The following is a 27734-nucleotide window of genomic DNA, read 5'->3' as shown; positions in this document are numbered from 1 at the left end:
TTCTTACTTAGAAGGGGTAATCTAACAAAGGCAGTTTTAGATCAATTAAAAATCAACCAAACAGGGCTTCCCTGGTGGCGCAGTGGTTGAGAGCCCGCCTGTCAATGCAGGGGACACGGGTTCGTGCCCCGGTCCGGGAAGATCCCACATGCCGCAGAGCGCCTGGGCCCGTGAGCCATGGCCGCTGAGCCTGCGCGTCTGGAGCCTGGGATCTGCAACGGGAGAGGCCACGACAGTGAGAGGCCCGCGCACCGCAAAAAAAAAAAAAAAAAAAAAATCAACCAAACAAACAACAAAAACCCTTAGGTTGAGTGTTTAAACTCGAGTGACAAATTCTGTGGAAAGAGATCACGATCATTAACTATGAGACAGATATATTTGAGAAGTAAATAACAGCAAGTCATAGACCCTCGGCTGATCAAGAGCTTTTCTCTATGTAAAGAAAATATTCTCAACAACAGTACTTCTTTCCAAAAAAGAAATATACTAGATAGTCACATATGAACAAGTGTTTTTCTAATGGCTAACTTTTGAGATGTGAAATTACTATCTCTTTGAACATTTTAGAGTTATATACTTACATTTTAGTCAAGTTTGGGGGTTTTGAGGGGTGTCCTCTACCCTCTTCCATTTGGTAATAGCACAGAGTTTTATAAAATGTCAGAATTTGGTCACAAAGAAAGAGAACCATTAAATAGCATATAACCCAATTCTCTGAGCTAGACCTAGAAAAACTGGCTTTTTCTTAAGAGTGTGAGATGCTTCTTAGAAACAGGACAATCTGTCCTCTACAAGTGGCAATTAACTGGAATTCTCATTTTTTAAAACTGGTTTTATCAGGCATTCTGAGTCTTTTTCAAAAGAGATTCCTGTTCTAACTGCTCTTTCAATTCATTGGGAATTAATGTCTATTAGCCCATTAGGGTTCATACAATATTAGCATTAAATAATTACTCCTTTATCTATCTCCTGCTATCTTTAAAAAAAAAGTATACTAAATTGGCTGAGGGAGAATTCAGGACATCTGAATCTGAAGAAAATATGAACGCATATCTATCCCCTCCTTGGTTATGAGGCAGCCTGGGGTGCGTGTTAACAAATTGCACACAGAGAGACAAGAAAGAAGCAGTAGAGTAGTGGAGAAGAGGAAAGAAAAACTGGCCACCCTTAGCTCTGGTGGTGGTGTTAAAGCTCAGGAAATACCACAGCTGAAGAGAGCAGGTGTCAGCACAGTCAGCAGCTTGGTGTGAAGGAGAGGGATTCACGGTTCTCCATAAATCCAGGGTCGGAGCAGGGCAGAGCCATCTTGTCTGCCCAAGTAGCCTGCACAGCCAGAGGAGAAGAGTTGGGAGACAGAGCTGGAGAGAGAGCTGAATTGGAGGGAAGGAAGGCCCTGAGGGTTAAAGGATACAATGCAGGCAAGAAAAGCTGGTGCCGCCAGGTCCTGTCCTGGAGCCAGTTCACAAGCCCAACTTGGTGTGTGCCGTTTTGCTGCCAGGCCCAGCCGCGTCTCTTTGTACCCCAGGTAGGGCAGCAGCAGGAGAGCTCGGAGGCTGTGGCTGACTGTCTTAAGGTTTGCAAGCAGCAGAAAAGTCCAGGCATCCTAAGTGTGATGCAGGGGAAAGAGTCAGAATGAGAGAGTTTGATGCCTCACTCTTCCTTATGCTGTGCTGGGCCTCTGCTTCCTCATCTGTAAAATGGGGTACTAATACCCCAGAGGTATAAAGGAGGATTAAGTGTGTGGTAAATTGTTATCAGGTTCGCCTCCCAGCGCCTTGCAGGTGTTGGACAAAGTTAAGGCACTTTCTCCTTTACAGCTTCTGCAGTTTCACTTGTAGAACAGTGTAGGACTTAGAATTATAAATGCTTTCTGAAGTGTGAACCTACCACTCATTCAGCAGGAAGAGAATTGCTGAGAGGTGTGTGCATAATGCTTTGTACATCTCAGGTCTCAAGGACCTCACTAATTCTTGGTGGAGTCAGCATTGATGTCCTGGCAGGCCCCGGACAGTCAAGAGCAGGCATAGAAGGCCTGGGTCAAAAGTGGGCTGGGCACTGCTCCCTGAGCTAGGGGAGAGGGCCAGAGGGAAGCGACATGCCCACAGGCCTACTAAGCACAGAGCAGTCAGGTCTAGACATGTGCCCATAAACCAAGGCTTGCAGTGCAGACAGCTGGTCTGTGGGCCATCTGTGGCTCACGGATGTTTTTTCCCCTTAGCTAGCATACTGTTTTTTTCCTAGACCCCTGGAGAACCTGGCTCAAACCTTGAAAGCAAGCTTAGTATTTTTTTTTTTTTAAGAATATTTTTTTAAATGGCTTTAGCCAGGGCCTTCACACATGTTTGGCCTCATTCCCCATCATTTCCAGTTGCCCTAAACCTGGCCATTCTATTTCTGTCTGGCCCTTGAATTTTCAGTCCCTCTTTTGAGCCCAAGGCAGAGCAGGGCACAGTCCCGGGAGCTGGCCCTGGACATAGAACCAAGGATTGAATATGTCCTATCCCTCTATACTAGGGCTGCTGGATGAAATACAGGACTCTTAAATTTGCATGTCAGATTAACATAAATGCTTTTTTAGTGTAAGTGTGTCCCATGCAAGGTTTTTATTTCCTAAATCTGGCACACTTACTCTTACCGTCTTTATAATTCATGCCCTGCCACCAATAAGTACTCAATAAGTAGTAATTGTCATTGTGACTTTGGGAAAAAGAACCTTGGAAATAGAATACCTTAACAGCCTCGGGGAAGGGGAGAGAGAACTAATATATTTCAGCTTTCGAAAGAGATAAATTGAGCAAGGTGCTGAATGGGTGTTTTAATTTGATACGGGGTAAAATTGGAAGCTATCACGGCTGGGAGGGTTTTTCTCCATTCTGGGTGAGGACAGATAGAAGGTGGCTGGACTCTGGGCTTTCTCAGGACACTGTGTTAAAGGGAGGATCTTCCCAGTACTGTCTTAGGTGGCATCCTAATACTGTTTAGGGTAAGAGGATGCTAAACGCTGTAATTGTGGTAGACTCCAGGCTTGCATTTTCTGGAAATGCAGAGTTATACCATGCTCTATGTTCTGTCACCTCTCAGTGACATTGACCTCTTTCCTACCCTGTTAATTTCTCTCTCCCTGAATTGCCCTGTCCCCTGTGAGTGTAGCACAGTGTCTGCTTTCCTTTGCACTGCTCTCCCTTATCTCTGTTTAACTCCTGCACCTGGTGGGGGCAGTGAGGCGGAGATGTGTATGAAGGCCAGGAACACTCTTTGGATGTCTCCCTCCAGCCAGACATTATCAGATTTGCTCTCCAGACCATGATGTGATGAAGACAATGCTATTCTCTCTCTCTTTTTTTTTTTTTTTTTTTTTTTGGATACAGACTTTAATTTTTAGAGCAGTTTTAGGTTCACAGCAAAATTGAGTGGAAAGTATGGAGCGTTGCCATATATCCCTGCCCCAATGCACCCTATCCTCCCCCACGGTTAACATCCTGCACTTCAGTGGGACGTTGGTTTCCTTCAGTTGTTGTTTTTAAAGATGAGAAACTGAGAGTCTGAGAGATCAGACCCTTAGGAAGCAGGGCTCCGGCTCCCCCAGCTGAAGCCTACCTGCCTTACTCCCTGTGATGGCATCCTCAGCACAGGGTCTCTGCTGGTCCTCTCAGGCTTCATTCCCACAGGGAAATACAGGGAGCAGGACCACACCAGATAAGAGGAAGGGGCGGCAAGATTGTTGTCGCGTGTTCATATATCTAGACTTTTTTTTTTTTTTTTTTTTTTTAAACGGTACGCGGGCCTCTCACTGTTGTGGCCTCTCCCATTGCGGAGCACAGGCTCCGGACGCGCAGGCTCAGTGGCCATGGCTCACGGGCCCAGCCGCTCCACGGCATGTGGGATCCTCCCGGACTGGGGCACGAACCCGTGTCCCCTGCATCGGCAGGCGGACTCTCAACCACTGCACCACCAGGGAAGCCCTGTGTTGAGATTTTTATCTGGAAGTTTCAGACGTCACTTTCATGGGACAATCAAGTCATGTCAGACAAAGTTTGGTGGAAACTACTGACAGGCATTTAAAATCAGTGTTGTTCCAAGCATCCATTGTAAGTATAATTTTAAGAGCGAAGGCCACCTATTTCCACTTCAACAATCAGGCAGGTAGATTGACCCCTACCCTAAGTCCTCGGCTGAAGCAGATACGGCTCCCTCATGTCCTCTAGAAGAGCGGGAATGTGAGTGCCACTGGACTGGTAGTTTTATTTATTTACCTTTAATGGATGTGGAAAGTGGGCTCAGAGATTAATTATCTCACTTAGAGTCACACCAATGATGGCAGAGCTCAGATATGAACCCAGTTTGTTAGATGCCTGCTCCTGTGACCGCTCTTATACATTCCTCCTCAGTAAACAAGAGGATTTTCTATAAGGACACACAGGAAAGTAAGTAAACAGTCTCAGCAGGCAAAGAGCCATGCCTCATGGAAGAGAGGAAGATAATTCATCAACATTCAGCATTCAGCAGCATAGTTTGCTGTTTTACAGAGGCTCTACAAACCTAACATAATTCCCCTGGGGCACCATGTAACTAACTGAATACCCCATGCCTGCTTCCCAGTTTCTAATTTTTCTCTCCTTGCCTTCCGTCTCCCTCATGGTTTCAACTGCTTCATGACTCTTTCTTGTGGCTTTTTTTCTTTATGTGTTTGTACTTCTCTGCTTCTACATCACTCTCTGGCCTCCGGATTCTCTGTGACTATCTCCCAGGTATACTCCCCTAGGTAGAGTAGATGATTGGGTTGGTCCATCTGTTGGAGAGAGCGTCACACTGAGGGTGCCTCGCCTCGAAGGCTCATGGCCAGCCCTCAGTTGTCTCCCTGTGGGTCAGGCACAAGGCCTTGAGTCAGTCAGCTGGGGCCAGGGACCCAGATCACACTGTCAGACTATAGAGATTTTGTATAAGACCCCACAGAATGGCCCTGTAAGTGGGACTTGAACTTGTGTGCTTTTTAAAAGAGTCAGTGAAAGCCCAATCAGACCTGTCTGGAAAAAAAGAGTGAGATTTTCAGAAAGATTTTTAATGTGCCTTATGAGTAACTTAAGATCATGTGATTAAAGAATCGGTAAATAAAAACATTTGCTAACGGTAGTTCTTAGCAACAAAAAGTAGGTTATGAAATCTACACATACCTGGGGAAATTCAAGCATATTTTTCTTTATTCATGGCTTCCCATGCCCTTGATTAGGACATAAAATTGAAACAAACTGTTAGTTACAAAAATTTTTTTAAATTGAAGTATATTTGATTTACAGTGTTGTGCTTCAGATGTACAGCAAAGTGGTTCAGTTGTATCACTTTAACTGAATCTTTTCAGATTCTTTTCCATTATATGTTATTACAAGATGCTGAATATCATTCCCTGTGCTGTCCAGTAGGTCCTTGTTATCTGTTTTATATATGGTAGTTTATATCTGTTAAGCCCAGACTCCTAATGTATCCCTGCCCGACCCTTCCCCTTTGGGAGCCATAAGTTTGTTCTCAATGTCCATGACTCTGTTTCTGTTTTGTAAATGAGTTTATTTGTATCATTTTTTTAGATTCCACATATAATTGATATCATATGATACTTGTTTTTCTCTGACTTCAGTTAGTAGGATAATTTCTGGGTCCATCCATGTTGCTGCAAATGGCATTACTTCTTTCTTACGACTGAGTAATATTCCATTGTATATATATATAACACATCTGCTTTATCTGTTCATCTGTTGATAGACACTTAGGTTTTTCCACATCTTGGCTGTTGTGAACAGTGCCATTGTAAACATGGGGGTTCATATATCTTTTCGAATTAAGAGTTTTCATCTTCCAGATATATGCCCAGGAGTGGGATTGCTAGATCATATGGTAGCTCTATTTTTAGTTTTTTAAGGAACCTCCATACTGTTCTCCATAGTGGCTATATCAATTTACGTTCCCACCAACAGTGCAAGAGGGTTCCCTTTTCTCCACACCCTCTCCATCATTTGTTTGTAGATTTTTTGATGATGGCCATTCTGACCAGTGTGAGGTGATACCTCATTATAGTTTTGATTTGCATTTCTCTAATGATTAGTGATGTTGAGCGTCCTTTCACGGAGTTATGCACAACATTTAATTGCTTTTCTTATTGTTCTCATATTTATAAACATTTGTGAGCGTGTAAGAAGGGAAAACGTTAAGCTTCTATCTTATCTATTAGATTTTAAGCATGATAGACTCATGTACATTTCTCTGCTAGTCCTTTAGCATCTTATCACGCATAGTGTAGCAGACACACAATAAGTGGCACTAATTACTCAGCCCTGATGCCAATTGATAACAAAGTGCTAATCAAAGAATCTTCGATAAGCATAGAGTCAAGGAGAAGTCATGCTATTTTTTGGATATTTCATGCCTAATTCCAGCTTCTCTGGGTCAAAACAAAGGATTACTATTACAAAATCTCATTTATTTCCCTTCACACTGTATGTCAGCTGTATGACCAATGCAAATATGAATATTCAGGAAAAAATAAAATTCATACAAAAATCTTTGGATTGTTTTTAGTTTATCTTTTTTTTTATTAGGGTTTCAGTATGGAGTTTGAAATCCTAATCAACATGGAATTTAGGCCTGTTTTAATCTTTCTACCTCAGAAGTCAGGCTGTCTAACCCTAATTAAAGTGATGAAAGACTACAAAACAAAGTGGAGACTATGAAGATGAAGGATTAATCCTATCTATGGACATCTTTGTAGTTGAATTTTAAAAGTGACCTTCTTGTCCTGTCAGCCCATGAGCATACTGAGTATGGAAAGAGTAAATGCTTTCATTCTCATGGTCCCTTAGCTGGCTAGTGGCTTAATACTGTAAAATTCGAGGCTAATAGCATTTTGATGCTTTCAAATATTTGTATGTCGTAAATCTGAGTTACAAAGTTGATTTTATATATGACCTGTGAATTTAGTCTCGTTCTACACACACACAGACACAAACACACACATGAAGTCTTATTTGGCTTTAAAGTGGTAAATCATTTCCAGAGGTGACCAACCACTGGAATCCATGAACAATATGGGTGTTCCTCATTTCACAGATTCTTGGAGAAACCACTCTTAGAGCTCCATACAGGGCACTTTGACCACATTGTTTCCTTTTTCTTTTCTAACTTTGCACATAGACATCGCATGGGATGAGGAGCCCATTTTGAGAAACGGGTCACAGCAGCTTTTGAAATGCGGGCAGATAAGCAATTGGTGTCAAATTTTCTCTTTGGGAGAAGAAGAGATAAGGAAAGTTAATATATACTACAGAGGTAACTCAGTGAGGTTCTGTTCTAGTGGTACATTGTATAAATGATAATTTTTTGACAACAGTCTTCTATAGGAAAGCTTTATGCTGTCTTTGAGTTATTAATAGTACATGGCACTGGTTTTGATTCAGACTTGGAGCTGAAACAAATCATCATAAGATTTTTTTTTTTTCTGTTCTTGCATCAGGTGTATTCCAAAAGCTTTTGAATTTATCCTTGGAATAGGAATGAAGAGTTTACCAAATACAGTACATTTAATGGAAAAACCAAGTCAAATTGAGATGTAATCTCAAGGTGTTTTTATACCTAGTGTTCATGTACCTAGTCTTTTCCATTGGGCTCATTGGTTTCTGTTTCTGTGATGTGAATTTAATTGATCTCAATATAGGCTTAAAATTCAATAAGCGTGTGATTATTCGCCATGTGTGCCGGGAGCCATCACACAGGCCATGCTCATGTAATCCTTACATGCATCCTGTGAGGAATTACGATCCCAAGTTTTCAGATAAAGAAAGTCTCGCAAAACTGTGACTCATCCATGATTATGAGACTAATTGGTGGTACGATAGGGTTTATAAATCAGGTTATTCTACCTTCAAACCTTTTATACTTTCCAACAAAACTATAAGAGAAAATCTCAAAAACACTACGATACACACATTCTGTTGATTGTTAGAAGATCAGCAATCTGATTCATCAAAGGAAGATTCTGTTGCCGACTCATTAAAGGCAGTTGATGCAGTGTATGGTTAATGCCATTGGCTTTGGAGTCAGGCCAACACAGGGGTGAACCCTGACTCCACAGCTGTGGAGAAATGTCATGACTTTGAGTAAAGTTGTTCGTGTTTTCACTTCTTAAAGTCTCAGTTTCTTCATCTACCAAACAATGATAATACAACGCATTTCATAACGTTATAACAAGAATTGAATACAATACTGAATTTAAAGCATTTAACAGAGTACCCAGCAGATAGTACAGATTTTTTGGTAGCTATTATTAGTAGCAGTACTGGTGAGATAGGAAGAAAATATACAAATTGATTAAAGAAAGATGTGCATTATTGTTTTCAGGGACATATGAAGACTTTCTTATTAATAAAATTGTATTGATCTCACTGCAGATTTTTAGTGATGAACAGCCTTTACATAGTATTTATAACTTTATGTGATGCTTTTTAACATATTTTAAAATATGGAGCCAGATTAGAATATTTCCAGATTATGTCCATATTTTAATTACTGTTGCTAATGGATTGGGAATAGTGGCATGAATAAATTCTAGACAGGTGAGGAGTCCTCAACCCTTTTTAAAAAATGTATGCAAAAATAATTATCTGCAGTATATTCTTGGAGTCATTGAAAAAAAATTGTACAACTATTATACAATAGTTGTACAAATTTTTGTATAACTTTGATAGGCTCTTAGAGAACAATTTCTCCCCTTGAAAATTATTCACTTTCTGCTGGAGTTAATATCTAGCACAATAGGTCAGAACTTAGTCTATAAGTCAGGAGAAATTGATTGGTTTTCATATGTTAATTTTGTTAAAAAAAGGTATACAACTAATTTATGGTGGAGAGTTTGGGACTTTAAAAACATTCCTGGTACAAGGAGTCTAGGTTAGGAATATGTAGAATTAGTCTTCAGTTACATATGTGTACACAGATATGTATGAAATTAAAGATTAATTATATTAAGCTGAAGTTTTCCAAAATCTATGTATACCCGTAGAGTTTCTTTTTTTCATTTCCTATAGATATTTAAAAACACTTCTCCATATAGACTTGGTCAAGATACATAAAAGTGTTTAAAGTCATAACTTTTGGATATTTGTCTATATACTAAGTACGGAGAACCTTATGCAAAAATGTGAATTTTAAGTATGCAGTCTTTGCAGATTTAATACATCATGAGGATGAAATAGATAAATGTAAGAATGGTTCATCCTTTTATGATAAGCTGTTTCTGTTGCTGAGAACTGACTTTTGAAAATATGTATATGAAATAGGATTAAATGGATTAAAAAAAATCTGCATTGTAAACATAAAAGGATGGTGTGTATTTGTGTGCTGCTGTGTGTGTGTTCCAGCTTATTCATACCCTTTGTCATCCTTTTAATTATCATCCTTTAACTAAGCAGTGAGCTTTAATGTTTTAATCTTTAGGTCTTCAATATATGATCTATTTTGAAGCAAAAACATCTCAAATTCAAAATATAATCCCGTTTTCATTTCTTTTCTCAGATGATGAAACATGCTTGGAATAATTATAAACGTTATGCCTGGGGAAAAAATGAACTGAAGCCTGTATCAAAAGGAGGCCATTCAAGCAGTTTGTTTGGTGAGTAGAATGTGCTTTGGCTCCTTACTGACAGTGAGTCCTCTCCAACCGACTGAACCTGTGGGTGATGGAAAAAGTTTGTGTGATCCTCCAGACTGTGTTGCTAGGAAACTTGCATACCTGATGGAGTTGTCTGCAGGGAATGTTCATAGTGTGTCCTTCAGACAGAGCACTGGCTACACTTTAGAGCCACCTGCATCCCTTGAAAAAATACTGATGCCTGGGGCACACTTCCAGAGATCCTTATTTAATGGCTATGGGCACAGCATCATGATTTTCAGCTCCCATGTGGCGCCAAGCAGAGGAGCATTTGTTGGCTGCATTAACTGCTTCCTGTCAGGTAAAAGCTGTGTCTTTATCAATAAGCTGGCCAAGGCAGCCAGCCGTGGTGACCTTCACTGTATCTCAGTGACTCTCAACTTTGGCTCAAAATTTCTCCTGTTTGTGCAGTGGAAGAGAAAGTGAGGATGGAGTCGTCAGTTATTTAAACTTCCATTTATCCACTTGGGCGTCATTTTATTGCATCCCTCTGTGATTAGTACTCTAGGTATTAATAACATTCCCATTGTGGAGGTGCAGAAGCTAGGTAACAGAAGTGTTAGGTAGATTCCTTGGGTCACAGAGCTACCCAGTGTCCTTCTCACTGAACTCAATTCCTCTTCAGTTCCCACAATTTTGTCTATAAGTAACGGCATGAAGAGGAGGGAACCTTGGTCTGATGCTTCTGAATTCACCATAGAAAAGGTGACTTCCTATACTTTAACTAAAGGTGTTAAATAGTATCAAATCATATAACAACAGTATCAGCTGACACTATGTGCCACGTGCCATTTGTGCATCTTCTCATTTAACCTCATTATTATATTTATTTTATAGATGAGAAATATGAAGCTGAGAAAACAGCTTGCCCAGTGTTAGCCACCTACTAACTGGCTGAGCTGGGACTTGAACCCACATGTGGCTACGGTCAGAGTCTGCTCCTAATCACCCCATTGTGCTTTTCCATTTATTTAGGACCTTCCATGTGTTTGGCTCTCTTTCCAGCACTGGTGTTAATAAACACAATACAAGTCTTTGCAAAGTTCATGACCTAGTGCAGAAGACATATGTGTAGATAGTGAATTATCAAAGCACTAGGTGGTTCATAGATAGTCATAGGAAGTTCTGAAGAACCATAGGCTCTCTGGTAGGGAGTAAGGCATTGCAGGAACGGTTAGGGAGCGCTGGAAGAGTGGGGAAAAGGCTGGCTGGTCTATCACAGTGACACACTTTAAAGATGAAAAGAGCCACATCTGGAGTCGTGGCAGTACAAGTGGTTTCAGATGTTACTAGAGTGGTATTTTTGAGGACACGGTGACTAGTTAACATGGGTGATGGGAGGTAAGAATTGAAGAGAGAAACTCAGAAACTTCATGTAGACTCAAAGGTCTTAATTTTTTTATTGTTTACTATAACTTTAAAAAAATTTTAATTCTATTTTTGCTTTTATCTCTGTAAGTTGTTCATAGTTTTAAGAGGTCAGTTTTGTGTAAATTTGCCATAGTCTTTATCGAAGAGATTACTTGGCTCTCTGTTAATACAATGATGGTTTTTTTGGTTTTTTTTTGTTTGTTTTTTTTGTGGTACGCGGGCCTCTCACCGCTGTGGCCTCTCCCGTTGCGGAGCACAGGCTCCGGACGCGCAGGCTCAGCGGCCATGGCTCACGGGCCCAGCCGCTCCACGGCATGTGGGATCCTCCCGGACCGGGGCACGAACCCGCGTCCCCTGCATCGGCAGGCGGACTCTCAACCACTGCGCCACCAGGGAAGCCCCTATGATGGTTTTTTAATTTATCATTAAGCCTTAAAAACATACTGAGTCTCTTAGTATGGAATGTGGAGGTGAATAAGACATGACTTCTCTATTCTAAGGAAGTTTACAGACTAAAAGGAGATGCATATAAGTAGCTATAATGGAAGACAGAAAGTGGTGAGTGCAAGAGCAATGTAAAGTCTTCCTGCTAAGGGAGTTCAGAGGAAATAAATGAGAGTCAGGACTGGCTAGGAGGATGGGAGGAGAAGGTAGGATCAGTCAGGGCTGCAAAAAGAGGGGGTAGAATTCCATTTTTGAGTAATGGTTTCTTAGAGCTATCACTAAACAATTTTAGATCTAATTATATTTAAAGAGTTTTGCACAGGTGCACTTTGATGTAATTACATTAAAATTAATAAGTGTGTTGCTCCTTGGTTTCAGGTCTTTTTGTTTTTCTTGCTAGAGAATGCAATCCCAAATGAAATTTCTAAGAGATTTATTTTCTGCAACTCAGAAGAGACTTTAAAGATTAGTGTACCAGTCTATAGCCTGTGATAATTTTTAGTTTGGTTTTGATGCAACTTTTAAATTTTCTTTCACTGAAAGATGTTTAGACTGTGTTCAGTATTCTTGTTTACCAGTAAATTCAGTATTACCCACTTCCTTTCCAAGGTGTGGTCAATGTGCATGTATGGATCTGTCAAAGGTGTTTTACTGAGTAAATATTTTTCTGATATTTTCAGGTAATATCCAAGGAGCAACAATAGTAGATGCCCTAGATACACTTTTTATTATGAAAATGAAAGACGAATTTGAAGAGGCAAAATCATGGGTTGACGAAAATCTAAATTTTAATATGGTAAGTTAAAAAAAGCTGCCAATTCAGTTCTTAAATCTCAGTTAACATAAATAAATTCTCTTGTGGGGCAGATTATTGTACTGTACCCTAGCAGAAACAAATAATGCAGTTTTAAGTAGTATCATACTATATTCTTAACTTGCCCTCCCTTACTACACAAATCCATGCCTTTGTTTTTTGGCAAACTAAGAGTAAGGAAAAAGAAATTAATATTTATTAAGACCTACATGTGCCAAGTATTCTTGTTCAAGTCTCACAACAACCCTGTGAGATGGATTATTTTCACACCTTGACAGATTAGAAATTGGAGCCTCAGAGGCTTATCTAGACCACACAGCTAGTTGTGTGTCAGGGCTGTGAGCCTAACACAGGTCTGTGTGACTCCAGTGCTCATGCTTTTGCACTGCACCATGGTGCGTTATTGTGACTTTGTTAGATGAACATTTGTTAAATGGAGCCCAGGGTGTCATGGTGAGCTGCAGTTCAATGAAAGACCACCAAAGAAATTGAAATAGAGAAGTTTATTACTTAACAGGTCCTGAGAAGGTACATGACTCACCTGCAGGGGCCACACAGGGAGGTCAAGGCAGAGTACAGACAGACAGAAAGAGAGGACGTGGGGCACATGCCGTTATTAGGATGGGTGAACTGCTTTGGGGTTCCAAAGCTAAGGCCAGATTGGTCAATTCAAACCAATTGGTAAGCTCCACAGTGGTCTTTTCTAAGGGGCGCACAAGGGGAAGGCCCTGGGAGGTGGGGGAGACATGATCACAGAGGGGAGTCATATCAGGAAATGACGTTTGCTTGGGACTCTGGGGCTGTTAATCGAGGGCACACTTTTTTTTTTTTTTTTTTTTAAATTTATTTGGCTGTGTTGGGTCTTCATTTCTGTGCGAGGGCTTTCTCTAGTCGCGGTGAGCGCGGGCCTCTCTTGTTGCGGAGCACAGGCTCCAGACACGCAGGCTCAGTAGCTGTGGTTCATGGGCCCAGGTGCTCCGTGGCATGTGGGATCCTCCCAGACCAGGGCTCGAACCTGTGTCCCCTGCATTGGCAGGCAGATTCTCAACCACTGCGGAGGGCACACTCTTGCATGAGGGGCTAGTGTCCATTTAAAGCCCCAGCAAGCCACTTGGCAAAACAAAATGGCTGCCGAGTCAGTAATACCATGAAGTAACTCATCTCAACACTCCACATGCATCCAGGAGCAGCTGCATCCACTTCCCCATAAATAAGCCTTTAACCTTTGTTGATTGTAGACCCTTATCAGTTTAAACTTTTTTTTTCTTTTGGCCACATCATGTGCATGAGGGATCTTAGTTCCCTGACCAGGGATTGAACCCATGCCCCCTGCAGTGGAAGCTCAGAATCCTAACCACTGGACTGCCAGGAAATTCCCAGTATAACCTTTTGTCAATTTATATATTAAATATTTTTTTAAATTTCATATATGTACTATCATTTTTAACAAACCTCAATACCAACTGTATGCCAAGGAAAAGGTTCATAATTAAGGACAGTGGACTCTTCTAATACTACTTCTTGATAATTAAGGAGGGCTGCATCTTGTCAGAGCTAATCTAATTCCACAGTCATTGCTTTACCTTGTAATGAGGTTGACAGAGAGCTTGTTTTAAGAACAGGAAAAATTGACCCTGGTGTTTTTGAGTCATTCACTTATGTTTACATTATTGGTGTTTTTTTAAGTTCAGTTATACATACACATACACACACACACATATACGTGTGTGTGTGTGTGTGTATTCTTTTTCAGATTCTTTTCCATTATAGGTTATTAAAAAATACTAAATATAGCTCCCTGTGCTATGCAGTAGGTCCTTGTTGTTTATCTATTTTATATATAGTAGTATGTATCTGTTAATCCCAAATTCCCAGTTTATCCCTTCCCCTTTCCCCTTTGGTAACCATAAGTTTGTTTTCTATGTCTGTGAGTCTATTTCTGTTTCATAAATAAGTTCATTTGTATCTTTTTTTTAGATTCCACATATAAATGGTGTCATGTGATATTTGTCTTTCTCTGCCTCACTTACTTCACTATTGGTATTATTTTTAATCTGAGATTACTTTGCAAAAATTCTTGTAAGCCTCTTGTCTATCTGGTAAGCATTTGATAATATCTGTAAATCTCCATAACCAATCACAAGTTAACATGCTGTATGTTGAGAATGGACAAAGAAAGGGTGTTTCCCTGCTGACCCCTCTGCTTTGTGGAGCTCCTGTTCTCCCACAGACCAAGTGAGAATACCAACATAGTTCAGAGTATAAAGGTAGCATAAAGCTGAGCCTTTTTCCTACGTCTTTGGATTAAAAACATATATAAATTAAAAGTTTTAATATTTTGTTCCTACTCCTCTAATTAATTGCCATATGTGCTCCATTTTGGAGATCACTGACTTAAAGTACAAGCAGATGAGTCTATGTTTAATCTGCCTTATACTTGAATTTAGAATATAAAGGAGACAGTATTCCAGTATAAAGGGACCTTGGAGATTGATGTGTTCAGTCTTCTTATTTTAAATATGAGAAAACAGGCCCAAGGAGGGAGGGATTTTGTAAGGGTCTACAGCTCTTTGGTTGAATATGATGTCTGGTAGCTCGGATATTACTAATAGAACTGAGTGTGAAAAATTAAGGCAATGAACAAAAAATTAGATTTCCTTCTGAGGGTTTATTGTTTCTTAATAATACTTTTTTCCTGCCTTGTTATTTTTGAGCAAATTCAGCTACCTACCAGTAAATAATAATGAGCTTGTCTTCAGCTTATATATGGAGGAGAGAATGGAGAATGTGTTTCCTCCACCGTCCCTCGCCTCCAGAAAGGTAGGGGAATGAGAAGTAGATTCTTCCAGGGTCTAATGATGGAAGACGAAAGTAGACTTTAGTGACACGAGACCCAAATAGCGTCCAGGTCCCTTGTCTGGCACATATAGCGTTACTGCCCCAAACCTCCCCCCAATACGGCAGCAGTTCTTTGCTTTCATGCCCAGTGGTAGTCTGAGAAACTCTGGAATCATTTATTTAAAAGGACTAAGCAAAAAAGGCCTCTCAAGGTAATAGACAAGGTAACAGAAGTTAGTTGGCTGGCCTCAGACCATGACTGGGTGACATGAATGTATTACATGGACCGTGGGGACCTATTAGGAAGCAGAGGGAATCTAATAGAGGATATCACAGTATCTATTTTTTTTATTTTTGGCTGCATTGGGTCTTTGTTGCTGCACGCGGGCTTTCTCTAGTTGGGTCGAGCGGGGCTACTCTTCATTGCGGTGCACGGGCTTCTCATTGCAGTGGCTTCTCTTGTTGCAGAGCATGGGCTCTATGCACACAGGCTTCAGTAGTTGTGGCACTTGGGCTTAGTAGTGGTGGCTCGCGGGCTCTAGAGCACAGGCTCAGTAGTTGTGGCGCGTGGGCTTAGATGCTCTGCGGCATGTGGGATCTTCCCGGACCAGGGCTCAAACCTGTGTCCCCTGCATTGGCAGACAGATTCTTAACCACTGCACCACCAGAGAAGCCCAGAGTATTTAGAAGAGAAGAAGAGCAAATTCTTTGGCTTCCTTACTTGTAAAATAAAGGGATTAGACTATAGGTTGAGTGATGGCTAAGATACTGAGCTTTGTTTCTTTAAAAGTGTATTTTTGTATTTTTATAAGATTTTATTCAATGAGTTGAAAGATTTTTATGTAAAATATCATTTTAAGACTGTTATTGATAGTCTTGGGCTATACCCTTCAAAATATACTTTTGTGTGTGTGTGTGTGTGGTATGCGGGCCTCTCACTGTTGTGGCCTCTCCCGTTGCAGATCCCAGGCTCCAGACGCGCAGGCTCAGCGGCCATGGCTCACGGGCCCAGCCACTCTGCGGCATGTGGGATCTTCCCAGACCAGGGCACAAACCTGTGTCCCCTGCATTGGCAGGCGGACTCTCAACCACTGTGCCACCAGGGAAGCCCCAAAATATACTTTAAAAATATACTTTTAAAAGCCATAGTCACAGGTCTCAAATTTCTGTTTATTTTACTATTCCTAATTTGAAAGGTCTTGAAACGTATTTGTTGCAGTTCTTTCTTTGGGTATTGCCATATTTTCCTTTAAAAATATAAAAGTTTATCAATAATATCCAAATGTTAATACTTCCCATATCAAAATTAATAACAAATATAAATTCAGGACAGCTATCTTGATTTACTCTCCTAATCATTTTTTTGGGGGGGGCCACATTGGGTCTTTGTTGCTGCTCGCAGGCTTTCTCTAGTTGCGGCAAGCAGGCTCAGTAGTTGTGGCTCTTAGTTGTGGTGTGCATGCTTCTCATTGCAGTGGCTTCTCTTGTTTTGGAGCACAGGCTCTAGGTGCGCGGGCTTCAGCAGTTGTGACACACGGGCTCAGTAGTTGTAGCTCTCGGGCTCTAGAGCACAGGCTCAGTAGCTGTGGTGCGTGGGCTTAGTTGCTCCATGGCATGTGGGATCTTTCTGGACCAGGGATTGAACCCGTGTCCCCTGCATAGGCAGGCAGATTCTTAACCACTGTTCAACCGGGGAAGTCCCATCTCCTAATCATTTTAAAGTGCTTCAGCTTACAGTTTTCTAGTTGGTTTTATTATGTCCCATTAGAGAAACTGTCTTATATTCACTCGTTCTGCCCACAGATTCAAGTGATTATGTCAACAATCACACCGTTTTTTTTTATGAAAAATAACAGAGGTATTGGTGGCCACAGTGACTTTATTCTTTAGTTTAAAGATCCAGATTGTTCTCTTATCCAACTGGAATGCCATCCTATTTTTCAGGAAAATAAGCTGTAGGGTTCTCTATCCAAAGGTTGTAAATTGACCTCAAAAAGCAACTTTGGATCTTCTTGAATGCCTGAATGAGTTCTTGGCTTAGGTCCAGAGCTCCATGCCATGGAGCATGAAAGAAGTGACATTTGCCTTAGTATTGCTCTTGTAAAAGCTCTGTTTTAGAGCAGCATTACATCCTAATGGTGCAAATAACTGAGTTAATTATCCTGTCGAATGGAGTTATTTAATATTTTCTATCCAAATGCTAATCAGTGTCTGCCAAGGGTGATGATTTGGGTTTTGCCTATAAGAATGCTGATCTGTTCCCTCTGACCATAATTAGTGATATATAGATTGGACTGCTACTTGAGGGTCCTTCTGGACCTTCGTGGTAAAACCAATCTACTGACAGAGAGAAGATGTTGATTTTGCCTATCTTTGTGGCCCAAAGAATTTGCACTTTGTTCATCTAAAGAGATTTATCACGTTACTTAAATATGAAGTTAAAAGCTGCTCAGACATATGTTATACTAAGCTATAAAGTTTAATGTTGCAATTTAATCTGTTAAAAGGAGTTGTAATCCTCAGAATGTTAATACAACACATACTTTAAAGTACCATTTATAAATGAATGTGTATGCTAAGCCTAAACATAGGCAAAGCTTATAGGCAATAACCTGTCTTTAAGCAATGGGTTTGTAAAGTCTCATGTTTCCACTGGTTCTTAGTAAGGTAAAGCATAGTTACCATATGTTAGTAGCGGAGCAATTGTTATTAAACAGTTACTGCATTGGTTTGTAGTGGGACAGTTGTTATTAATGCTTGCTTGTTTCTCGCTTATATATAGTTCTTATATATAGTTCTTATAGTTCTTTGAGTAGAAAGCTGACAGGAAGTTTGGAGGAATAGCTGGCAAAGAAGTATTCTCTGATCTTAGGGCTCAGAGAAATAGTCTTTTAAAAAAAAGTAACTCTAATAATTGGGACCAAACACCGAGAAGAGGATTAAGATATTTCTGAAAATGAAAGTTCTTTTCCAAGAAGTCTTTTTCAATTTAATGCAATCAATCAGACCTGCCCTGCTGTATGGAATCATAAGTTAAGAATTAAGGAGAATTCCTTAAACTTGATGCAGGTTTGATTCTAAATAATTACCATAAGGCCCGAAGGTGCAAAGAAACAATATATCTATTCTTCAAGGAAAGTCTGCGCCTCTATAGTTCTGCAGTCATAAAAACAGTGGCTGAATCTGTTCTCCAACCTAAATTTGTTATTAAAATGGTCAAGCCCATTATTTCACTTACTCAAATCTATCATTTTATAGATAATTTTGGTAAATAAGTTGCTTATAAAAAATACAACCTAATTTCTCTGAGTTATTTAAAATACTATCTTGTAAGAGGTTGATCTTTTAGGCAGTCAGGTTGAAACAGGGATTTTGCAGTGTTCACTTTCCCTTTTGTCTGGATATGGTTAGATTCTTCATGCCTGTGAGCTCCTGATCTGTTTATTTGAAGGACACCTTTCCCAGTAGAGAGATGGAGGATAACGTGAAGGATGGGGGCAGGGAGCCATACAAAATGGTTTATTGAATTAAACTTTTTTTCCATTTTAGCAAGCTTTATCATTTTATCTCATAATTTTACATATACATATAGTAAGCTAGAGGACAGCAATACTAAGGAAAGGGATAAACTTAAGGTGGAAATTATCAGTCTAAGACATCTAAGGCAACATGAGAGATAAGTAGTGAAGCCTAGTTTTTCCATGATTTCATCACTTGATTTTAGATGTAAACTTAATTATACCATATATTTTATTAAATTTATGTATGATTCTGGTTAAGAGTGTTCTTTGATTCAAAGGCTGTTGGTAGAGGAGACTCAAAGTGAAAGAGCAGTTTCTCCAGTCCACGTGGTTTTGTGGGTAGGCCTTAAGCCAAAAATATCTACCTTCCCTTTGCTCATCAACTGTGAAATTAACTAGCAGGTGAGTGCAGTTTAAACAGAGACTGGATCTGCTTCTCAAACTGGTGCTCACTTACAGCTATGTACTAGAAGCCATGGACTGCATGGGGCATATTCCTGGAATGTGACCTTACTTAAAAATATAAGGGCTTTAATCTCATTTAAAACAGACACAGATTGAAGGAGACTACAAAATCTACATTGTTAAAATAAATCCAAGAGATTTTAGTGTTGCAGGCTGTTTGGGGCTTCCCTCCTTTACATACTGTTCTCTGCCTGCCCTAACCCCTCTCCTGTCATTAGGGTAAGTCACTGGAAAAGCTTTAGAACATCTTAAAAAATGCTGCATGAATATTAATAAGATGCATATCTTCATTTAGACTTAATAAGTTTATTTTAATGGAAATCAGGGTCAGAAGTTTATAAAACTGGCCTCAAACCCTCAGACTGTAGAAGTTCACTTTTGAAAACCCAGATATTGTATAAATTGTATCAAGCCCAAAAGGAAGCTTGGTCAGGATACTGTATTTCAAAAGAGGATTTGAAACATGACTCCCATGAGAGTCAGAGAAGGTATATCAGTTTGCATTCTAGTATTTAGAAGATTATGATTCTGGAGTTTCTGATTTTCCAAGAACCTCTGAGGAAGCTAGGCCTTATTGGTTTACTTAAGCTGAGCTTTTGTGCAGTGGTAATGGCACTGATTTTATTGAGTACTTTACCTGTGGCAGGCATTGTGCATGGTGCTTTACATTCATGGACTTGTAGCGCCTTGTAAGAAATGCACTGTCCCTTTTTACAAATGAGAAAACCAAGCCTCAGAGAGAATATGTGACTTGCCTGGGATCTTGCACTCAGTGGGCTCCTGAACCAACCTTCAGTCCCAGGTCTTTCTGATTCTAAGGTAGTGTTTTGATAGTCTGCTGCCCGCAGTCTAGCCAGCCAATTTATGTTTTTATCTTCTTAGTGTTTTTCATCAAAGGATCTGTAAAGAGTGACCTGAAGTGTATAAATTTCAGTCTTCTGACCTAAAACATAATATAACCCAAAATGTTAAGAGCTCTCAAATTAAGGTTTCTCAATAATTTAGATTTAACTTTGAAAAAAAAAGTAGAAAAAATTATATGCTGGGAATTCAAATGTAATTTTGGTTTTCAAAAGAAGGTAGATAATGATGACTATTGAATACAACTAATGGTGATGTGACTTCCTGAGCAAGATCTTTAAAGAAAAGAACACAAGTAACTGGGAACCTGTATGGATTCACTAACAAGCCAGATTTGCTTCTTGGATAGGCTCACCAAACTGTTAGATCCGAGAAATGCAAAAGACAGGGCACTGACCTTGAGCGTGGCACTTTGCAAAACCGTCTCTCAATATCTTACAGCGGAAGATAAATAGAATTTAGGTTCTAGAATACATTGCTGGATCAATAACTGGTTGTACCCAGTAGGTGACTGATGTCTTGCTCATGGTGTACTTATGATGGTGTTTAATATGGCTCAGTCTTCTACCGTGCAATAATTTTCATCAGATGTTTATATAAAAGTCCTGATTATCCAAAATTTTCATAGGAGGAAAAGAGAATGTATATCAAATGAAGCCAAAGCTAGAATAAGAATATAAAATCATCTTAACGGACTTCAGTAGGCAGAAATGTGGAGGACTATTCTTAGGTTTAAAAACTGAAAAACACAAGTACAAATTGAGAATGATAGGATGTGAGGGTTTTATTTTATTAGATTTTATTAGACATTGTTACCTTTAGAGATAAGAAGTACAGCTGTGTGAGCCAAAACAAATTAACGATTCGCTTCCTCTTTCCTTATCAGTAATTTTGTGGAATATTAAAGCTTTTACCAATATTTATGTAATTCTCATTCAGAGTATTACACATCACAGATAAATTGTTCCCATGTAAAGTACTTTAATCAAATTGTATTAGGTGCATATTACAAATTATGAAACACAATTGAACAAACTCACCAGAGTCTTATATTATGATGCTTTTGCCTAACTCTGGCCTTAGTATGTGTCTCTCCCAAGTAATATTCATGACCTTCCTTCTGCAAGAAATTTTTTGAAAAATTTTTTTAACTTAAGCAATTACTTAGCTTTAATTTGTTAGATGCTTATACCTTTTTAGAGAGAGCAGGTGGAAATTAAAGAAAATGTACCTCTTTTTTTTCTTCTGGAATTGTTTTCGCCCACTAAAATGTGGACTCCGTGAATTTGAGGACCTTATGAGTCTTCATTGCCGTGTCCCTAGAACCTAGCACAGTGCCTGACACATAGTAGTTGCTTAATAAATATTTGTTAAAGGAAATAATATCTCAGATGATTGTGACGAGGCTTATCTGCTGGATATGTGACTCCATATATTAGTTTGCTGTTAGCCCCTGTGATTTCTGCGAATTGTTTGATACCAGGCAAAAGTGAACAATTACTGGGTAGGCCTAACGAACATGAAAAGAAGCTAACAAAAGCTTGAAGCTGAAACCATACACAAGCCCCTGTGTCCCTATCCTCTGAAGCAAAAGGCTTTTTCTTTAGTCTTCTAGGCCTCCCCTGAGTCTCAAAAGGCTGGCTGAAGAGTTAATGATCAGGAAATATGAAGATGTAGAAACAAAGAATAGCTGTTGGGCCAGGAAACTGGTAACAAGTTAGACTATAAATCCTCCACATCGCAGAATCACCGAGCTCCCAGTCCCCTGGAAGATATACATAAAGGCCTGGCACACATTCCTATGTTGTTTTTACAGGAAGCAGGCCCACACCAGATGAAAACTGCTGACCACAAGCACATAGACCCTAGACCATTTGAAACCAGAAGGTTGATGACGCTTGAAATTTCACCTTGATGCCAACCAATCTGAGAATGGTGCACGAGCTGATCACGCACCCTGCAGCCCCTCCCTCCTACTGCCTTTGAAACCCCTCCCCTGAAAGCCATCGAGAGTTCCGGACTTTTGAGCACGCGCTGCTCATTCTTGTTGCTTAGTGCCTTGCAGTAAACGTCGCACCCTCCTTTACCACACACAACAGGGTGTCAGTAGATTGGCTTAAGTGTGTGTGGGCAAGCGGACCCAAGTTTGGTTCGGTAACAAAGTGTACCTACCACCTATTGTAGGTTAGCTGTACTAAATTATCTAGTAATAGAATGTAGGACAGATCCATGTAGTAGTCAAATATTGTAAAATAATAAAAGTATTGGCAATAATTACTACTTATATGCCCCAATTATATGACCATTAATAAAGATACTTGATGCATTATCATGTGAGGTGATATAGGAGTCAGGGTAACAGAGCCCTAGACCAGGAATCAGAGTAGTCAAGTTTAAATCCTGATTCAACTACTTATTAGTTGCCTGACCTTAAGAAAGTCATAGTAACCACTATAAATCTCAGTTTCTCCATTTGTAAAATGGATGTAAGAATAGTAATTATTTCACATGGTTGATATAGGACTAAATGACATAGTCCATGTAGAGATTAGCACAGGATATAGAGCTTTGTAAATAATAATAAAAGCAAGCTATTATTGATGTATATAAGAGCTGTTTTAACAAAGTACAACATATATTATTATAATCTCCTTTATGCAAAGATGAAATTTCTTGTCAGAGAAATGTGATCATCCCAGACCACAGACAGAAAATTTGGGAACCAGCACTAGAACCCAAGTCACTCCAACTTCAAATCCTATTTGCATTCTAGCTGTGCTGCTTTAAAATGATGTGGGAAGAATTCTAGAATAATGCTGAACTACCAGCAAAAATATAAAGAGTCTGAATGGTCTTTCAGGAAGAAAAACAGGCAAATGAATAAAAGAACACAGAATAGGAAAATAGAATGTCCTGGCCCTGTCGCATCTGCACAAAGAATATTGAGTATTGTATCTAGCGTTGAATAGAGGGAGGGAATAACTTCTTTTTATAAATATTTTTATAATTGTTATTTTAAGAGTCAAAATTTTTTATGTATTTACATGTGTTTTGACACCGTTAGAAGGCAGGGCTTTTCCCTTTTGTGTATAAATTTCTCTGGGCAAGCATATAGGATTGAACAAAATTTAAATATTTCGTGCACTTTATCATGGTGATATTTTTCTCAATTGTGTACTACCATTTATATATGAACCTCCTTTATTTTGTTTCCACAGAATGCTGAAGTTTCTGTTTTTGAAGTAAATATACGCTTTGTCGGTGGACTAATCTCAGCTTACTACCTGTCTGGAGAAGAGGTAAGGTGAAAAGTGGCATATAAATGGGAATTATGAAGTATCTTAAAATGATATTCTCCAAGTAAAGTATGCTTTTTGTGCTATCCATTAAATTTTCACGTTTTGATGGACCTCTAACATATACTGAATTTCTTATAATATGTACTAATTAAATGAGCAAACTGGGAAAGTCTGACAGAGCATGTTATCAGGAAATGTTAGACCATGCCTTTAAAAAAGCCTGGCTCCATTATGTTATGTATGGTGTGATTAAAACTACAAATTATATATGCCTATGGACAAAGTAAAGAGTTTAGTATAGTGGCAGGTTTGTGGATTTCTTTCTTTAAAAATTATTTTAATGTTAGTATAATATTAACTTAATAAACACTTTTTTGAAATAAAGCTTGGCAAGTGAGATATAAAAATTAGAGTATTTAAGAAATTGAGGGGGTGAGTGAGATACTCAGCTTCCCAGATAGAAGTCCTGTAGGCCAGTAGCCCTACATAAAGTGCTTTGCAGCTCCTCCTAGGTTGGGGCTTAATTAATTATAGCTGCTCAGAACAAAGAAGGAATTTTTAATTTAGCTGCCTTTTATCGATAGATTAAGAAAGGATTTTTGTATCATGCTCATGAAGAGCACAGGTGCTATTTTCCTGAAAGGTTTTGGACAGCTTTGTGAATAACAACCCAAGAGTCCACTAAGAGTCATTAGAATGGACCTCACCTTTAATTTCAACAGTGTTAAAAGCTGACATCAGAAAAACTGTCGCGTATTTCAACTGCATATCAATCAGATTTGTGTTAGCCTCAGCAATCTGGCTGGGAGTAAAGAGGGGATCTTACCTAGTGTACTAGTTCATGTATTTCTATGCTCCTTCAAACAAATTTAAGCAGAGCAATATGTGCTTAATGAGAAAGACTTATTTACTTTGTTTCTTATCTCTCAGATGCTTTCCTAGTCATAACAAAACAGCCTGTACAATCTTAGCATTCTCCTTCTTTTTAGATTTTATTCTACCATAGAGATTTTCAAAGTATATAGATGGCTTCTGTATTCCCCTATATCTGTCCTATTTGTGATAAACCCTGTTCTTCATTATCCCTCTTCTTCCCTTTTTCCAGTCGCAAATAACTTCATTTGTTCATTTTGGTGTAGGATGTTCTAGACGCTAAGCCTGGGAATCCATATTTTTAGAAACTCAAAATTAATTACTGCTTTTTTACTAAAGAAGTTTCTGCTTTTAGAATACATGTCTTTGAGTATCCAGTGTCTGTGTATTCTCATTGTTTTTGACATGACATACTTAGGATGACCTTGGTTTTAACTTCCTTCATCATTTCTGTGGGGTGAGACAGTTTGGAGGAAATAAGGATTTCTTCATTGTATCTGGGCTCAGATAGGGTAATGGAGCATGCAAAGAGAGACAATTATGTATTTCTTCTAAATATGCATCATGTAGATTAGGATACTTTTTTACTCATAACAGTGTCTTAAGTTTATATACCTGTGTTTGCTTCTATATGTGTGTATGCTTACTAGAGACATATGTTTATATACTGATATAAATATAATACAGATATAGCTTGCCTACAGATAAAATCATCTGCCTAAGACATTGTAAGGATATTTTTTAAATTCTATACTTAGCTAACTTTAGTAAACAAAGGACTACAAAGATCACCTCCATTGAAAATAATTATTCTTTTAGTATATATGCTTTGTCCTTATCCCTGTGCAAAACATTCATTGTGTTAATTATATCTATATTTTCTGTATTTTAATTTTATGATAAAAGTTACCTTAGGTATTTCCTTTCTTATATATCAATACTTTTCTTTGTTTCTATAGAATACATTTTTAATTTTAGTTCTTAAAGATTCATCTTCTCAGCATAGTTTTTGCTAACTATTCCCTAAATGTTAGACAGTTGGGTTGCTTCCAGTATTCCTATATTTTGAATAAAGTAGCTAGGATGACCTTTATAAATAAATAAATATATTTATCCTCTAAAGTGGGATTGCCAAGTGAGAAGCGATTAGTATAAGACTGTTTTACCATCATCTCCTGTTTCTTCCTCCCAGTTATTACCTCATCACTGACGGTTGCCTTTCATTTGACCAATGCACTTAGGAGAATTAGCTGTCAGGAATGTGATCAAGGAAAATTATTTTACCCTAAGTCTGAGCTTGATCTATTTGTCTCCATATCAAAATGAAAAATTGGGCATTCGTTTAATAGAAAGAACATCAGCATGGCCACATTATGGATTAGTTGGTTTTAGATTGTTGATAAAGTTCTATACTACACACTCTTTTATAGATCAAGGTATTACTAAGATAGTCTAGGAAAATTCATCTTCTTAAATTATCTCATAGAGGGACTACTAAATCACCATAATCTAACATTCTCATTTCATCGCTGAGGCTCAGGAGTATTCTGAGAACATCTTATAAATCACCATCAGAGGTATATAGGCCCACATTGATGTAAGTTCAAGATTCTTAAATTTATGTTACAAAAACAGAAGAGGAAATACCACTGACTTGTGTTACCTGCTTCAGGAAAATTACAATTAGAAACACTGAACAATAATCGAGAATGTCAATGGACCTCTAAACCTATGAAAAGAACAATAGGAACATGAAATACCTGTTGACATATACTTTGATTACAGGGACATATTCAAAAACTTGAAATGCCCTAGCTCAGTTAAAATATTTTGTAGTATTATTTTTTTAAAAAAAAGCTGAGCCACAGGATTTCCAGAGTCTATATAAGAAATGCAGATAACCACGAGAATTACAAATGGATGGGGTAAAAATAAGATGAATACCAAATACTAAATGATCAGTAATAAAAATAAATAAAAGAGATAGCATTGTTCTATTATAAGCTCAAAGGAAACTAAAGTCCTCATTGGAGATAGTAAATAGCAGCATCTAGAATATCATTACCCAAATTATGTTCTACAGACCACTAGTTTCTTTAGATATGGCAGGATAAATCTGTATCTGTATACATACTAAAAATAAATTTGGAAAAAGTTACATCCTATATTCTTTCTTAGAAATTCACAATTCACAGAAAAAGAAACTAATTTTATTTATCTCTGTATTTCCATACTTACTTAACTATAACCTCCCTCTTTTTTTTTTTTTTTTTTTTAATGTAACGTCTGCTAACACTGAGTTACAAACATTGTTTACCAGAACAAATTTTGGGAAATATTACTGTAGAATAAGAGTAACCAAAGCAAAAGTGATATTGAAAATTGGCAAATGTAAAACAAGACATTTCAAGAGAAGGAGATACACGCAGAAAATAGCATGTATGACGATACCACATATTATTATTTGTTTTACAACAAAAATCAGTGGCTGTATTGAGCAGAAAGTAAACTTAATGGGATATAGTGATGCCACAGACTCATAGAGAAGGCTGAAGAAGAAACTGGAACTAGCACTCTCAAGTTGCCACAGAGGATCTCTATGGCTCAACAATCTCTCTGGGTCACCCTAGAATTAATAAACATACACTAATTTTTTCCTACCCTTGTGAAGACACAAAGTTCCAGAAGAAAGAGGTCAATTGGCAGTTTTATTTAATGTGGTCCCTTAAGGATCTTAGGAAGTGAAAGAGAGGATATGATAAAAAGTCTTCCACAGGGTTTGAATTCAGTATCCCATTAGGACCAAGTATAGATAATTCCTGAATAGGAAATTGAAGGCCCTATTGGAAGGGTAGGAAGAAAAAATGTTTGGGAGTCAAAAAAAGACATAATTCCACTGTGATGAATAAGGGTGTCAGAGGAAATAGACAAGCTGTATGGAAACTGATAATTTAATAAAATACTTAGGAAAGCTTTTCCTGATTTGAAAAACTACTTTATTCTGTAAATTGAGAGAACATTTGGAACTGACAAGGTATTTAATCCTCAAAGGAAACATTCAAGTAATATGTTTTACGTATGTGAACTAGAAAAAGTCAACTCATCAAAGCTAAAAAGATTGAAGAATGAGCTTTCATTGAATAAAGGCAATAAGGGCATCTGATCCAAGACTGGGGAAACACATATAATAGATTTTTACATTAGATCAGTTTACTCTGCCAAGGTAGGCTTCATTCTGAAGGCAGCAAAAGAACGTTTTCCCAAATTAACCCACTGCTCCAGACACACCACCACAAAAGATTGCCGAAGGACTTACTGAAAAAGAAAAGTAGCTAATACCTCTAATTTTAAAAATATCAAGGGGGAAAACATAAAGGAAGTGGGTAGGATTGTGGATGGGGAGGAGAGAAATAAGATTGAGAATGTGAGTGTAGTGGTAGAAAGATCTATTTTTTTCTCATAATAGGATTCAGACATTTGGGGTGCTGGACATCAGTTTTGTAGAGTTTGTTTAGTGATGATCCATATATGTACTTTAGATATTAATTTACTGTTTC

The 27734-nt window shown here is 38.6% G+C and overlaps 1 protein-coding gene across 1 annotated transcript in view; it reads left to right on the top strand.

Moving 5' to 3' along the window:
- MAN1A1 (mannosidase alpha class 1A member 1) overlaps positions 1-27734 on the top strand; it is a 172904-nt gene that overhangs the window by 34367 nt on the left and 110803 nt on the right. The window contains exons 3-5 of the mRNA XM_059083869.2: positions 9556-9652; positions 12187-12302; positions 23224-23304. Coding sequence (XP_058939852.1) covers positions 9556-9652; positions 12187-12302; positions 23224-23304 — 294 coding nt within the window. The remainder of the gene's footprint in view (positions 1-9555; positions 9653-12186; positions 12303-23223; positions 23305-27734) is intronic.

The sequence above is a fragment of the Kogia breviceps genome, chromosome 13, assembly GCF_026419965.1.
Source record: "Kogia breviceps isolate mKogBre1 chromosome 13, mKogBre1 haplotype 1, whole genome shotgun sequence".
Lineage (NCBI taxonomy): Eukaryota > Metazoa > Chordata > Mammalia > Artiodactyla > Physeteridae > Kogia > Kogia breviceps.
Note: the sequence above shows the minus strand (reverse complement) of the source record. Positions and strands in the feature narration are given on the sequence as shown.